Source organism: Bombus affinis, chromosome 10, assembly GCF_024516045.1.
Source record: "Bombus affinis isolate iyBomAffi1 chromosome 10, iyBomAffi1.2, whole genome shotgun sequence".
Classification (NCBI taxonomy): Eukaryota; Metazoa; Arthropoda; class Insecta; order Hymenoptera; family Apidae; genus Bombus; species Bombus affinis.
The window spans coordinates 13494475-13510448 of record NC_066353.1 but is presented as its reverse complement, the minus strand read 5'-3'; the positions used below and the strand labels follow the sequence as shown (position 1 = coordinate 13510448).

Genomic DNA, 15974 nt, shown 5'->3' with positions numbered 1-15974 from the left:
ATAGGGTGAGATGGAAATCGTAGTACAACGGAGCAGGTGGTGATCTAGGTGAAAAAATAAGTCGAAAATATATATATAAAATTTTTCCAAATAAATAAATTTGAACTTGTGTTTTATATATATATGTACACAACACACCAGTCTTCAACGTATTCAAACTTTATTTTTTTTTTAAATAAGGCTTTCAAAAGAAAAATGTTATTTTTAATTTTTGTATAATAACATCCTGCTGATTGTTTATTCCTGTCTGGTCATTTTTACTTTATTTTCAAATGTAGTTTTAAACCCCTGTTGATTATTTACTCTTCTTTAGTCCGGAATTAGCCAAATTTAATTATACTTGTCAAATTTTGAAGCTCAATTTTCTCAAAAACGAAGCCTCGAATAAAAAGATGTTATACCAAACTTTCTTCTTATCTTTTCATGTAGAATCACCGCCTACCCTGTTGTACTACGATTGCCGTTCCATCCTATATACAATATAAATATAATTTTATCAATAGCAGAGCTAAAAATGAAGTTAGATCAATACGTTGATTCCTCGACATATAATATGTACATATAGCCTTTCGTTGAACAACGATTTTCATTCTCATTTATAATCAATTTTTCATAACGATACTTTATCATTATGTTAGGTATTTTAAGTAGGTTTAAATAGTTGTACTTTTTAAGGAAGATTATTTTTCCAATATTTTACATTACATATTAATTATTTTTTTCACTTTACTCTTAACGATATCGGATTATATTTCATTGATATTTAACATATACTATATTTACTTCGAAATTATTATAAATAGTGAAAATTCTGATTTCGAAATGGGACCAAGTATTGAGATCATTCGTCTTTGAACACACAATATTGGATACGCTACCTCAACATGAACGTATTTCCATTCACATAAAAGAGATACAAATATATGTAATTTGAAAACATAATTCATTATATAGTCAGTAGTATAAATTAAAGATTTCGATTGAATATATATTTAACATTTTTAAATATATACTATCTTACAGCCGATGTAATAAGCTTTTTTATCTCGTAATAACTCTAATCTTTTCAAATTTGTTCAGTGAAATTATACTAATAAATTTTGTATTCGTTTATATTTGTAAACCTAATGGTAATTTTTATATTTATACCATGATGATGAAAATTCTCATTTAATATTAAATATACGTATTTGTATTTTTTCCATATTATTGTAAAAAATAATTTTACTATTCATATATGTATGTTTCATAATACAGAACTGAAAAGATTATATTTACATGTTCATTCAATATGGGAAGAGTATCATTCTAAAATCTTCATTCTAACATTTGTATGATCGAAGAATATTTTATATACCACCAATTTGTATACAGCATATAATGATTGATATGCCTATTGTATTGTGTAATTAAGAGGTAGAAAAGATATTTTGTATACCAATGATTCGCAAACTTTTTAATTAAACAGTGTGGCCAGTTCGCTAAGAGATCATGATGCTGATTTTATAAATGTGAAAGGCGAAAAGTAAATGAAGCGTTAAGCGTTCCTTATCCTGTAGATCGTAAATCTAGTCCACATTGTATACACTGATACAACAATTATATTACAAAGACTTCGTAAAAAAAAGCGAACGATGTTAATTCGACTAAGATTATTCAAGCAACATTGTCCGTTTTTATATGAATATTTAATATCGACTATATCTGAAACAAAGAAACGAAGGCGCCGATACTAAATATTTTTACGAAATATTAATCTTTTTTTTAAATATAATTCGATCAAAACTATAAAAATTGATTATCATCATCAGACTGGAAAATGTCACGGCAAATTTTAAATGAACGAGCCGAAGTGATAGTGTCGATGCTTTTGGTTTTAAGACATTCTGCCTACGAGTCTCTTTCTTCGTTTTCTAAGACCACATACGTTGGCACAAAAATTTATGATTTCTTCTGACAATTGACTGTTTAAGAGATATATGTGTGAATGAATAAATACGTGTATGTACATTCGCATAATATACATATGCATGTACACATGCATTTATTTGTTTCACTTAGAGTACGTTTCCTTTTAGCATTTATATTTAAGCGCCACGAATATGCGATAATAATAGTTCATGTTACAATAGACATGTTCGTCTAACGAACGGTATTTATATCTCGCTTGTATGCTCTTCCCACTTTTCAGATACAGCTGTTTTTACCGCACGTCAAGTGTGAAAATCTCTAAGAAATAACATAGATAATAAACGAATAATGAGAAGTGATAAGAGGATAGCTTGAAAATTGACTTCTTGGTTGTATCGTTTATCTTTTTCTCGCAGTATTATAATAATAATAACAGGTTTAAGGAAATTGTAATTATCAAAAACTAATAACAAAACTAACTTCTCGTGTAAGGAATATCTCGTTCAATCACGGTTGAATCTGTTTGATTTAGAATGCAATAGATAGTCTTCTGTTAGTTTTATTACATTATTTAAAACAATTTGTATATTACTTATTTTACGTCTTATGATTGTACGTTGATTCGCGTAACAAATGTTTGTTATAACGCCGATGCGACGATGAATAATTGACTTGGTATATTATTGATAAATATTATTACACGAAATACGTTTATATCACATTACGTCTTGGGATCTATAGAAACGACTGACTCTCGTGCAGTTTGTCATAATACTTCATAAGTACGAAAGATTAGAATATCGTGTACTAGTATCTGAATACTTTTCCTCTACAATTTTTTATATGCATTTACAATTTTATAAATGCAAACGATATGATCGATTTGTCTAAATAGTCTACACATACATTTTTCAGCTTATATGCTAGTATCTAAATCTCTGTATAATCTAATGCTCAATTTTAAATAACTATAAACTGCATGAGTCAAATGTTTGTATAATTCAATACAATTAATCTTAATTTGTTATATTACATCTGGATTGTAATAACATAATAATAATAACTGCAATATACATACCAGGCATTATAATGTGGAGTGATCTAAGAAAAAGAAACACCGATGCATTCCTCTCAGATAAAATCAAACATTCTGAAAGAGTGTTTCTCCTGTTGGATTTATTCATTGTACATGAACTAATGTTTTCTGATTTTTATTTTGTGTGAGTATGTGTTCGAGAGAATTAATGATAATTGTAAAGGAAAAACGATAGTTTTAATATATCATTTTTATTTAACAAATAAAATATAGATATTTAATAATTTATTCTTTCGGAATGACTCTTTAAACAGAATTTTTAAAGATTTTTAAATATTTCCAGGTATGATTCTTTTTTATTATTTAAATATTCTATTTTCATTCCATTTTTTTTATGTACAATGTGAAAGTGAAAGGAAAAGGCGTATTTCAAAAAGTTTGATTGTTTTTATACATCCTGAACGTTATATATTTTATAACGAAGGTAAAAACTTCATTGAAAGTATTGCTAGTATAACATTAGAATAATAACGTATATATTATCTTTGTACATTTCCGTTAATGTTGAAATATACGTACGAAATACACTATATCTGTGAGTAAGTGTAAAAAATGTATGGAAGTTTTATTCGTGTGTCATACTCCGCTGTCAGACGACTTTTAACACTTTCGTGTGACTAAGAATTATATGAATAAGTCCGTCTCTCTCTTGCCTCGGTATTTCAACTCATCCAGACTCTAACTCGAGTCATTTTGTACTTTATTTTCTCCATTGACCTAACTTATTTTAGACTCAATCCTCTTAATTTGATATTTCAGCCTGTCAACCAAACACTTCATCTCGTACAGTTTGCCGACCCCTGATTCGATCAGCATGGATCATAATCATCAAGTCAAGGTCATACTAATGTGGTACGCTTTCAGCTGCGTTCTCCTCCCCGGTTCTACGTATTTCCAAACTGTGTACTTCTAAATTCTCGACCTATAAGAAACAAAATACATATGATACCAATGGTCGGAAAAAGATTCTGTGCGAATTTTTTGAAAAAGACACATTTGTTAAAAGAAACTGATCGCTAATCATTGCTTGCCTCCTGATGAGGTTCTTTGCCCGATATTTTCAATAATTTTCTTATAAACGGGGCCAGTAACATTGGATCCAATTTTTCAACTTTTTCGGACGAGATCAGGCTCACAACTAATCCGATGATCATCGTCATTAAGGCACCGGTAACGGTATACCAGAGATAACTAAGACGATACAACGCTAGAGGTTCCCTAAAAAATATTCGTAAAATTATAGAGAGAAAAGTATATAATTAATGTTTTCTGTTAAAAATTTGATTATTACGGAAGAAATTCGTCACCATCCAAAATCGTGTCTGGAGGCTCGAGTAACATTAAGTTTTCTACTTGTGGAAACGAATAATAACATCCTTCCGTGCTGACTGGTTTCTCGTCGAATCTATCGAAACAGTTTACGTTGGCCAACGTTATAAATAGTTGAGAAGTAACAAATATTTATTTTAAAATCATTCGATTCGTTATTCTTACTTTATTCTTCCACTAGCGATCGCTGCTTCTGCCGAAAGGCTAATCCAACCCATAAAACCCAAACCAGAAAGACCACCTATCAGAGCACCCTATATTTTGTACAGAATTATAATATCCCTATTTCCGTTGTTCTTTTATCATTTTCATATTAAATTTTAGCATACCTTGGCATTTACCCAGGGCAATAAAATACCCATGCTAAAAATTCCAAGAGACGGTCCACTGGTAATGGAGGACAAGTTCATAGATAACTGAAACAGACTTTATTTTGACTAATTCTTTAAATTAAATTCTTGCACGTTATACCTGCAATACGTGAGATCCTGTTTTTTCGACGACAAATACTAACGCCACACAGGTTGCCCCAAGAACAACTACCGTGAGTTTTAATAAAATATCCGCAGCTCTTGGCGAGAGGGGCGTTTTCCTAAAGGGTTTAACAAAATCTTCTAACACCACTGCAGCCATCGAATTCAAACCGGTAGATAAAGAACTAAAATAAGGGAATGATTAAATATTGATTATCTTTTTTTTACAATTGATCGTGAATATAAATGATAGAAAAGTTACCTCAATGCTGCGCTAAATACTCCAGCGACAAAGAGACCCGGAAGACCCGGAAATTCATTTAATATGTTCATAACAAGCAATGGTAATAACTGATCCTTCGCACCTGCTAACTACACGAGAAATATATTTTTCTTTTAATATCGGATTATTGTTAGAAATATAAAATACACAAAATAAGAATAATGTAAAAAATTGTAAAATATTCACAGGATGTAACGTATGAAATGTCAGATGCATGAGTGATATGTTGCAGACGAAATCTTTCTATTACTTCCAGTTCATGATATATTGTGGAATTAGGGTATCAGGGAAGTCGGATCATTACCTTTGTTGTAAGTGGATCGCATACATGGTACCAGGCATATATTAACATTCCCGCGTATCCGCATATTCCTATTAAAATCAAGACTCCAACTATAAAGATCCAAAGCGCTCTGAAACATATCCCATTTTGTGCCTTAGATCGCTTAATAGTTTATTTCGGAACTTATACTTTGCAAATAAAAAAAAAAAAAAAAAAAATGAAGATTCAAAACAACGGATATACCTTCTAGCTGATTTTAACGTGGGCAATGCAAGATATCTTTGTATCATGTTCTGATTGATAACGGATACTTGCAACCAATGAAAGAAACCACCAACGACGAGAGACCAGATCGTATGCCTCGTAAGAGGACTCCAATCTGCCCTATTCCGAAAATTCGTATAACTTTATTATTGTTCTACTCGCGATCATTATTTTTATTTTTAACGGTGATATTATAACGCTCACGTGGGTAATTCAAGTCTTCCAGATTCTAGATTTCTTCTTATTACTACCGTAAATCCACCTACATCGGATGTTCCCTTAACGACGATTAATACCATAGAGCCAAACATTATGAAGGTCTGAATAAAATCGGTCCATACTACTGCTCGTAAACCACCCTAGTAAAACGCGAATTATTTTGTACTTGTTCTGAAGAGAATAATTTTCGTATCTACGAATTATATATGTCTTACCACACAAGTGTAAAAAATGCACACGATACATACGAACGGAGTGACTACATGTACATTCACTCCAGTAACTGTAAATACGTTATTTTATATGTTAATTCTATGTGACTAATTCTATTCAAAATTATTCAGCGTGCATTCAGTACCTTGATTAAAAGCCAACGCTGGTACGTAAATAACAATAGGAAGCCATGTCATCTAGAAATGAATAAGATATTTTTCTCATCGAAAATTTGAATGAATAAATGAACGAAATTGAACTAGAATAACTCACGATGCCGATCAAGAAAAGTATTGATCCTAATGTTCTGATTTTCCTATCGAAACGTTTTTCGAGATATTCGTAGGTGCTTGTAAGTCTGAGTTCATGGAAAATTGGTAAATAGATTCCTGACGTTACAAAACCAACGATGATTACTCCGAAACCAATACACAGGTAACTAACACCGTGTACGTAAACTTCCGTTGGTGTGCCCAATAATGAAATACCTATTATTATTATTATTATTATTATTATTATTATAATTTAATAATAATTATAGTTTAAAGAAATAAAAATAAATTTTGCATAAAAATTGGTATTCGTTATTATTATAATCTAAATATTTTAATGAGAAAGCTATCGTTACAACGTTACGTAGATAGTTGTTTAGAATTTCAGGCGAACTCCTACCCGATATAAAGCTGGCTATAAGACTCAAACTAACAGGGAATGTCTTCATGTTTCTACCACCCACGAGGTATTCGTCTTCTCCTGATGATTTCTTAATAAAACCGAAATAAATACCAACGAAGCCGCAAGCAACCAACATAAACGCGAAAACTGTATAATCCCATATACCAAAACTTCGCATCATTTCACTGACTTCCTGTACAGTTAGCATGTCTTGCGACCAATTTGGTTGACGATCCTCCATGCTACCTTCCGCGGTTATTTTGTTACAGAATGGAATTTTGTGACTGTTTCAACGCCTTGAGGCGTTTCGAATTAGCTAAATCCTTTTAAGAATGAATAATTGACATCTTTTTAACAATATAAAAATTACGCTTTTATATTTCTAAGTAGCATAGTTAAAAACGGTACTTACCTTAATTTTTATGATTGATAATTTTTCAGTCCATTAAAACTAATTTATTGAAAAGAACTGCGTACCTGCGGACTTTTATTTTGAGTTTGATACATCCGCGAAGAGTGATTTACAATTTATACAAGAATAAAAATTGTTATATATAGTTAATATTTTGGACACGCGATATAACATTCAGGGTCAAAATATAATTCTATTCACATTGAATTAAATGATAAATTATTTCAAATTTATGACACGTTCGTTAATATATGGTGTGGAAGGTTGTAATGGATATCACGGAAGACCGGCTACAACTAGCGTGACAGTTCATCTGAAAAGAGGCAGAAGCTCGAAGCGGCCCGATACGATTGCACACATCACGATTGTGCCATTGTGACAATTTTCTCATTAAATCGACAATGAACATTAAGTACGAAGTTAAAACGACCGGGTATATACCAGAGTGAATCGTAAGTGGATAATACGACCTAAATATGGTAGTAGTTGTATAGATGTGTTTGATCACATTGACGGTCGCGTTTCAACCAAGTTCCTGGATGATTTTCGGGTGTCAAAGAATTATTTATTAATAGCTATTCAACGCTACTGTAAGCGTTAACATGGTACTTGTTGGCAATCTATTTAAGACATACATGTATAGAAAGTATACATACGATATGTATATACACTCGGAACGAATAACAATTGTAAAAAAAGTAAAAGGTAGATATTTTTTACATTAATTTAATTAAGAAATAACACATGATTGATACAGAATTTTAAAAAATATAGGATAAAGTTGAAGTAAATAACCCATTTGGATTTAGTGTTCACAACTTTTATCCTTCGTAGAAACGCGGTAATTCGTTGCCTAATATAACTTTTCTTTCAGCGCCTTTTTCCGTAATAACGCCAATTCGGATGACACCACCGCTGCTACCATCACGAGACATTGCCAATGCCAATGCTGTAAAAATAAGGAAGTCATTAATATTACACTATTACATAATCAACATAATCAACAATTATATGCTCATATTGCACTGATGAACGGTTGTTAAATATTTACTGTTTTCAACAAGTTTAACACATTCATCCCTTGACATATTTGGCTTGTATTGTGCATCCATGTAACCATACACATAGGTTGAACCAGACCCTCCAATGGAAATTGGTTGTCGTACACACATACCACCTAGGGGAATACTATAAACTTGACCTCCTTTACGACTATCCCATCCTGCCACCAAGATTCCTGCCATTAAGGAATCTCTGTAATTGTAACATAATTCACGAAACACATTTGCTGCTGTTTCTACTAAAGGTTCCATGCCCAATTCCATTCTATAAAAATAAAACATATAAAATAAAATTATTCCATAATCCAATATATATAAGTACATAAGTTCACACACAAATCTACTTACTTGTGCAGACTCAAATGATATGCAACTATGTCTGAAATAGCTTGGGTATCTGCCGCAGAACCAGAACGACAACAATAAATGTGATCAGTGATTTTAGTCAGCTTATCAGCAAAACGATTGGAGATATAAGCCCTAAAATTAGTAATGAAATTCATTGTATAATTATTACCACATCCATAAAAAATAATTTTTGACATATCATATCATACCCAGTAGTAGCTCTAGAATCTGCTCCAATTACAACTCCTCCATCGAACTCACAAGCCATGATTGATGTCTAATTAATGAAATAACTTTTAAAAAATTGATACATTTCTTTCTAAAATTATAACGTAATAAAAATTGTTTTGCTTTAAATAGATGTTTTCACAGAATACAAAATTTATATTATATATGAAACAATTATTAAAATATATAACATAATTATTTAAATTATGTATATATTATTAACATAGTATTACAGAAAGTATACTGATGTTATATGAATATTATAGAATAAGTTAATTTTGTTTTGAATTTTCATCATGTATGTACTTTTAAGTTTGCACTGTCATTCTAACCTCAAAACGTGTTAATGTCAGAATTTATTGAAACTTACTCCTGTACTTTGCTCAGAAGAAAGCCAATCTGGGCCCAAATTACTGACAACTGAACTTATATTAGGTTGAACTAAATTATCCATCATATATGCCATTTTTCAAAAATTCTAATAAGTGCTCTTCCCGCTGGACTGTTCAATGTTGGAAGCTAATTTACGACTACAGTGTGTCCATCTACAAAAATTAAAAAATGATGTCTGCATCTAAACATAATTATTAAATATGAATAATTTGCAATTTTAACGGAATAGTTTTATTCAGAACAATAAATTTTGTTATTACATTTATGCTACAACAAACTTTTTACAACTTTTTCTATTTTTGTACCATGTACTAGACTTTTTCTAATAATAATTAAACAAATATTTTATATTTAAGTAAAATTATATCTATTTATTTACTTTTACTATCAGTGTTTGCATGGATATTATACAATTAACAAAATATAATGAGCTTTAATTTTATCAAAGTAACTATTATAAAGCGATCTAAGATACAAAACATTATTGTTTCGGAATTAAATCTGCTGAACAGGCTAGTCTAGACCAGTCGCCAGTCAAGCATGTCATACAGTGCATTTTACTTGTATCTTCGTATATGATGGGAAATATATAGGATTTCAAAAATATAGTATATAATATACAGAGCTTGTATTCGTCGTAAAATATTGTTTGGAAAACAAAATAATACGAAACTATATGCGTTTTCAAAGACCTAAAGAAAAATTAAAGAAAGAAAGCACATTCTTCAGTTGATTGCATGTCTATCGTGAATCGTGACTCTTGCAACTTTTTTCAGGTACCTACAATTTTCCCGAAGAGTGCGGTATATTGAGTGCAACGTGCAAGCAACGTTCTCATGTAACACTTGATTTGTGTTATACTTGGTTTATCAGTAGTGGATTTATAGTGCTTCAGGCTTCGGGTTAACAATAAGAATGACATATACCATGCAAAAGACTTGTGGTAACAATCGGATAAAAAGTGTTGATCGTGATCGTGGGTAGCAGCCGGTAAAGAAATGGCAATTTCTAGTTGGATGATCTGGGGTAGGAGTCTTCGTACGAGCAGATCTCATCGAAGTACGTTGGACATTGACTGTCAATTTCTTTATTTTAAAACTACGTTGTTTCCTATTTATGTATTCTTTTTATAGGCCGTCAAGAGAGTGAAGACAGCTGCGTGCAACTTGATCTGTCAAGAGGTTAGTAACCTAACCTGTAATTTGCAACTTTGTATCCACAGTACTTTATAACGATAATATAACTATCTCATATCAGTCTACGATTATATGTATATACGTGGTTATCCTTAAGTCGCATTTTATAAAGTAACAGGTGTCTCTTTTGTGAAATACTAAAAGCAGATTTAGAAAAAAGAAAGTAAAAAAATTTAGTTAATGAAAGATATAAAATTATCTTTAATATCAGTGTTTGTAAGCTTCTCAATATAGCAGTAACTTTCTACATATATACATATGTATTTGTTATAAAGATATTTATTTTCATTATCTATCTATGTCATTAAACATTTAATTTATTTTATAGGATTGAAAGAAAATGTGAAAGAAGTTTTGACCAATCTTTATCAACGGGAAAATGTTCCAAGTATAAAAAAATTAGCCTATCTTAATGCCATTGTTAAATTAATTAGCGAAAATGATTCACCAGATTATGGGTATTCCATTAGTGATGTATTCTGCTGGTAAGAATTTAAGAATGATTTATTACAAGTAATATAGAGGTGTATTATCTTATAAAATATAGTATGTATTAATTATAATTTATATTGATTTTATGTATTTTATAGCTTGCGGGTGGGTCTTGTGCATGAAGCAACACAAGTTCGTGCAGCTGCACTACGAGCTGTACGATATATGCTCAAAAAAGAACAAGATGTTATTGCAATTAATAAATTACAGTATCCATATTTTGTGGCTAGAAGTATGGATGTTAATTTACGAAATGAAATGGAGAGGATGCAGGCTCTTAGACTTGTTAGAAGAATTTTAGTATTAGCTCCAAAACATTTTAGTCCTATTTTAGCAAGATCTTTAATAAGTCTAACAAATGGAGGAGTTGAAGAAAAAGATGGAGCATTTCGAGCATTTTTAGCAACTCTTTGTGAATTAGGTGTTTTAAATTCAAATTTGTTAATCAGTTGTGGAGGAATTAGTGCCCTGGCGAGAGCTGCCATGACTGGACAAAGTCCTGCTATAATTGAATCTGTTGTAGGAGTTTTATTGAAATTATTAAATACTCCTGATACTAGGAGTAGTATTTCTCTTATGTGTTTTGCAGCTCCCTATTGTGAGCTTCATTCTGCAAGTATAAATAGAACAAAAGAAGAACGAGAAAGATTTGCAGCAAGCAAGTTAGCATTACTAAGTATATTAAGATCCTATTCTGGAGTTTTACATTTTTGTCGACCTGATGACAATTCGGGATTGAAAGCTATAGCAGATGTGTTATATGTTGAGCAACTTGAAGTAAGAGGTGCTGTTTTAGAATTACTTTATGAGTTGTTGGATTTACCTTTGCCTACTTGGACAGATGAACCTGATGTTGCTCTAGCAGCAGTAGATCCCAGCAGAGCTCGTGATTCTTGGAAATTGTCAGAAGGCTTTGTTGCAGCTGAAGGAAAATATATTCTACCATCCTTATCATCACGTTGTCCAAATATTACAGAAATACATTTAGCATTATTGGTATATGCTTTACTGGAATGTGGTCTACATCGTGCTCTAGCAGAGACTATTGTTTCCACTGATACTTTTATTTCTGTACGTGCAGCTGTTTTGCTAGGTGCTCTACTGCATCTTGCACATTCTCTTTTGCCTTCTGAAGTATGTGATCTTACTCCTCCTTTACCGAATTTATTAGAGCATGCAAGTGCTGGAAAGCATCAAGCTTTAGCAGCTGTTGCAATTTTGGAACGAATGCACACTATGATGCGACGAAGACCGGCACCAGCAAGTCTATTTCTCGATAAAATTTTGCAAGCTGGTACGTGGTTAAGACCGACATTACCAAGGCGTCAACGAACATCCAGTAGACATTGGTTACGTCGAGAATCACCGACTACACCTCTTTTGAAAGATGCGCAAGTACTCAGCTCTAAGGATGCTCTTGCTTGGAATTGGCCGGTGGTACGATCTATATTACGCTCACGAGAAGATACTGCGCGAATACTCCATGATTCTGATCACAGATTATTTATGAAAAGACTTGTACGTTACTTTAAACCATGTTCTAATGGCTACAGTAGAGTGGAGTTAGCAACAAATGCTAATTTAGCACGAGAAGCAACATTAGCTGGTTGTGATTTATTGAATTGTTTATTGGAAATTCCTGAACCTGAGAGTACAAAATTATTATTTGAATTAATCGAGGATGTTGATGAGCAAATTTCCAGTATTCGAACAGCTCAATCTGCTCATGAATGTTTATTTTCACCTCGTCATATGTCTACTACTTGCTGTCAAAAATATTTTCTATTTCTTGGACAACTGAGCCATTCAGCAAAGGGAACTAGGATTTTAAAAGAATTTCAATTATTAGGAAAACTGCAAGATTTGGCTTTAGCTACTAATCACGACTGTTATGTTAAACTTATAATATCAAGCTTAGATTACTCTAGAGATGGACCTAATAGAAAAGTATTGACTAAGATTATTACAGAAGCTACATTAGACAGTACACGTCTATATGCGACACAGTTCCTCCGATTGATACTCAGAGCCAGAATGGCTGATGCCTATCGTTGGGCAATAACATTATTGTCAGAACGGTTGTCAGATTTCAATAAAACTATAGCGTTAACTGCATTAGAGGCATTACACGAAGCCTGCGACGAACCAGAATATTTAGAAGCTTTATTGCAACAAGGTGGACAATTTCGGGATTGGGATAAATGGCTGGAAGAATTAGGCGATAAAGGTTACTTGCTGAAAATTCGACTATACTCTCTTCATCAGGGTTTCACAACACTTTCATCTCCTGCGGAGGAATTGGAAAAATGGATAAGTCCAGGAGGTTTTGCAGAGAGATATGTTGGTTTAATAGAGGGAGAAATACATGATTCTTTAACTCGTCGTCAAAGAAACGAAACAGGAAGTTATCATAGAAGAACAACTAACGTTCCCATGACACCACAGAATATTTTTATTCTACCGCATTTAATAGGTCAATTGGTACAACACGATTTAGGTATGCAGCTGTTATTACGTCGAAATGTAATACAACGTTTTACCCGTGTTGTTCAAAGATTTAGACTAGAATTTGGTAACAGAGATTCGGAATCAAACTCAAGATGTACTAAAACTAATCGTTCTGTGATTGATGATGCTTGCGCTATGTCTGAAGAATCTGGTACAGATGAAACAGTAGAATCAAATAGATTAGAGACAATAATGGATTCAGAAACTGTGGAAAGCGTGGATATAAGTTATCCGCAAAAAGTTGACTCTCTAGAAGTAGATATTCGACGAAAAACAAGTCTAGATGATTCCAGACGTACTACCTTAGAAAGAAATTGGAGGTTGGAGCCTGAATCTCGAGATGATCAAACGAGCTTAAGTAAAAGAATTTTAAAAGTAAAGTCCGCGCTATGGGCGCTTGGTCACATGGGAACTTCAGCAGCAGGAGTAGAACAATTAAATCATGCAGGCATTATAGAATTGTTAACTTCCATAGCGGAAACGTGTTCATATTATATAGTACGAGCAACAGCTATGTATGCTCTTAGTTTGATTGCTACAACTCGTGCAGGTGCAGATGCACTGTCGACGTTTGACTGGCCATGTGTTAGACACAGACGTGGAGACCATTGGCCAGTTGTTCCTCCTACCAACAGATATCCAGCTCCGAGTCCGATTCCTATACAACGACATCATCGGAGTCTCAGTGATGGTAAGCCAGAATTACCTGAACCAGTTGCTCGAAGAACCAGAAATCGATCTGAAAGTGCAGCTACGGATCTCGAAGCCAGACGCTATGCGTTACCGTAAGAACCATATTTTAAGTAATAATTTTGTATTCGTTAAGAACATTCTCTATCATTGTTTATTTTTGCAGAGAAAGAGGAGAGACACCAAGTCCTGTTTCAAGTATTCAAAGATTAAGCCAACAAGATGCTGAGGGGTATGCAAGACTTCGTAGTTTACAACGTCATCGGAGACCTAGTTATTCTCAAAGTAGCTTAGAGGCAAGAATGTTTAAAGATCGATCTTCCGTTTCACTGGACATTTGATTAAATTGCTTTATTTTATTTTAGATGTATAGTTTAGACGGTCGGCTTTCGTTACAAAGTTTATCCGAATTTGATTCATCTCGCAACTGGATTGCGGAACAAGTACTCACTCCAACACCTCCTCCTCCTGATGATAATCATGATAATTTATCTTACATGGGTATTGCGCTTCCAAAGAGACTTATAACTATATTTCCAGAACCACCACAGTTGTCGGTTCCAACTATAACACTGGATGATGCACCTAAGTCAGATATAGAAACGACCGAAGTAGATGAGGAATCTTGTTCAGAATGTGATGTAGATGCAGAACATTATCGTATATGTTTAGTATGTTCTCATGGTAAAAGTAGCAGCAAAGATATGATTCCAGAAAAAGACTTAAAGTTACAGAGGTAACAATTAATTATACAGTTACATAAAATGGTACATTATAAGTATAGAATGCTGACTTTTTTTAGTACACCTAAGTTACGTTAATTTTAATAACACCTGTATTATTTGAATAGGAAAATACTTAGGCATGCACAGCGATTGGCAAACCCTGTATGGTATCGTAATAGTCGACAAACCTTACTTAGATTAAGACAGTTACACTCAGAAAGGTTTCAGGTATAAATATAAATATAGCTTCAAGAATAAAAAAACCATATGTTTAATTTGTTATTTATACATAATTGTATTTTATGTTATAGGATATTTGTTTATTTTCGGATGTAGCTGCTCGTTTAGGTAGTAATACATATAGGATGCAAGCACGGCGATTTTTACAAGAATTATTTCTAGATTCTACATTCGAAGCAGTAAGTTGTCATAAAAAGATTAGAGTCACAACGTGCAAGAGAAGTTTCTAATTTTGACGTTGTAACACAGCTTTATGTAGAAGCAGCTAATGTTTTAAAACTAAACGATGGCAATGGTGATAAATCCTTGCAATCTCCCATTTCCACGGCGCTTGAACCCGACTCCCGTGTGCCTTCCGAAAGTAAGGTCAATGGAAGACTTACTTTTTCTGAAATTCAAGTAGCACAGCTAGATGCTGTTGCTGAAGAGGCGGGAGGTGATTCCTGTGTGACTCAACAATGCAATAAACCACAAGAGCTTCTGCGCAAACCAGAACGGAGAAGCGACGAAAAGATAATAGCCGAAATTTTAAAGCCAGAAGAAAGAATACGTTTATCAAAAAGTTCTGATAGATTATTAAAAGTATCAGGTACAAACACTGCCATCAGTCTTGATTAGTAGTCACCAATTTTCAAACAGTTGTAAATATTTTGTATTAAAGTAATTACAAAATATGAAATAAATTACACTGCCAAAATAGGATGTAACAGTATCCCTATGCGACTAAAATATAGTAATAGAAAATTATATATATATATATATATAATATATCTATAATAAATATATTATATATATATAATCCTTTTTCTCAATTAAGTCATGCAAGAAAGTATGGAGTCAACGTAGGAAAAGATTATGTCATTCCTAATGGATAGTATTGGAATTACAGGTTGTAATCTTATTCCATGCTGAATCGATGACACCGCATGTGATAT

The 15974-nt window shown here is 32.6% G+C and overlaps 3 protein-coding genes across 6 annotated transcripts; 1 reads left to right on the top strand and 2 right to left on the bottom strand.

The window, feature by feature from the left end:
- Window positions 1-3461: 3461 nt before the first annotated feature.
- LOC126920906 (sodium-coupled monocarboxylate transporter 1-like) lies at window positions 3462-7481 on the bottom strand. Of its 2 annotated transcripts, none has more exons than XM_050731892.1 (15): window positions 7159-7481; window positions 6744-7093; window positions 6345-6559; window positions 6217-6268; window positions 6074-6141; window positions 5844-5998; window positions 5619-5759; window positions 5397-5505; window positions 5072-5181; window positions 4808-4994; window positions 4666-4752; window positions 4502-4590; window positions 4299-4412; window positions 4039-4225; window positions 3462-3929 (listed from the first exon to the last, which is right to left on the bottom strand). In XM_050731892.1, the coding sequence occupies exons 2-15, from the start codon at window positions 6985-6987 to the stop codon at window positions 3852-3854; spliced, it is 1836 nt and encodes a 611-aa protein (XP_050587849.1). In that variant the 5' UTR covers window positions 6988-7093; window positions 7159-7481; the 3' UTR covers window positions 3462-3851. The 2 variants fall into 2 exon arrangements, with proteins under 2 accessions (XP_050587849.1, XP_050587848.1); XM_050731891.1 differs by having other exon boundaries at window positions 6744-7069.
- Window positions 7482-7868: 387 nt separating this feature from the next.
- On the bottom strand, window positions 7869-9340 carry LOC126920927 (proteasome subunit beta type-6). 2 transcript variants are annotated; one of them, XM_050731937.1, is made up of 5 exons: window positions 9166-9340; window positions 8777-8844; window positions 8568-8699; window positions 8210-8484; window positions 7869-8107 (listed from the first exon to the last, which is right to left on the bottom strand). In XM_050731937.1, the coding sequence occupies exons 1-5, from the start codon at window positions 9259-9261 to the stop codon at window positions 7980-7982; spliced, it is 699 nt and encodes a 232-aa protein (XP_050587894.1). In that variant the 5' UTR covers window positions 9262-9340; the 3' UTR covers window positions 7869-7979. The 2 variants fall into 2 exon arrangements, with proteins under 2 accessions (XP_050587894.1, XP_050587895.1); XM_050731938.1 differs by having other exon boundaries at window positions 8777-8860; window positions 9166-9313.
- A 316-nt stretch (window positions 9341-9656) lies between these two features.
- LOC126920900 (rapamycin-insensitive companion of mTOR) lies at window positions 9657-15736 on the top strand. Of its 2 annotated transcripts, XM_050731860.1 has the most exons (10): window positions 9658-9796; window positions 9965-10247; window positions 10322-10369; window positions 10713-10869; window positions 10975-14169; window positions 14241-14370; window positions 14440-14810; window positions 14925-15027; window positions 15111-15218; window positions 15289-15736. In XM_050731860.1, exons 2-10 carry the CDS (start codon window positions 10187-10189, stop codon window positions 15655-15657), a joined length of 4542 nt encoding a protein of 1513 aa, XP_050587817.1. In that variant the 5' UTR covers window positions 9658-9796; window positions 9965-10186; the 3' UTR covers window positions 15658-15736. The 2 variants fall into 2 exon arrangements, with proteins under 2 accessions (XP_050587816.1, XP_050587817.1); XM_050731859.1 differs by having other exon boundaries at window positions 9657-10247.
- The last annotated feature ends 238 nt before the right edge of the window (window positions 15737-15974 follow it).

Bases quoted from the DNA above. Each gene is read 5' to 3' on its own strand.
- LOC126920927 (XM_050731937.1), bottom strand. From the start codon at position 9,261: ATGGCATATATGATGGATAATTTAGTTCAACCTAATATAAGTTCAGTT. The intron at 8,845-9,165 runs GTAAGTTTCAAT...TTCATTAATTAG, and splicing joins CTTCTGAGCAAAGTACAGGA to ACATCAATCATGGCTTGTGA. The intron at 8,485-8,567 runs GTAAGTAGATTT...TTATTTTTATAG, and splicing joins TATCATTTGAGTCTGCACAA to AATGGAATTGGGCATGGAAC.
- LOC126920900 (XM_050731859.1), top strand. From the start codon at position 10,187: ATGGCAATTTCTAGTTGGATGATCTGGGGTAGGAGTCTTCGTACGAGC. The intron at 14,170-14,240 runs GTAAGAACCATA...TTATTTTTGCAG, and splicing joins GCCAGACGCTATGCGTTACC to AGAAAGAGGAGAGACACCAA. The intron at 14,371-14,439 runs GCAAGAATGTTT...ATTTTATTTTAG, and splicing joins ATTCTCAAAGTAGCTTAGAG to ATGTATAGTTTAGACGGTCG.
- LOC126920906 (XM_050731892.1), bottom strand. From the start codon at position 6,987: ATGGAGGATCGTCAACCAAATTGGTCGCAAGACATGCTAACTGTACAG. The intron at 5,182-5,396 runs GTAATGATCCGA...TTTCTCGTGTAG, and splicing joins GCGATCCACTTACAACAAAG to TTAGCAGGTGCGAAGGATCA. The intron at 4,995-5,071 runs GTAACTTTTCTA...CCCTTATTTTAG, and splicing joins GTATTTAGCGCAGCATTGAG to TTCTTTATCTACCGGTTTGA.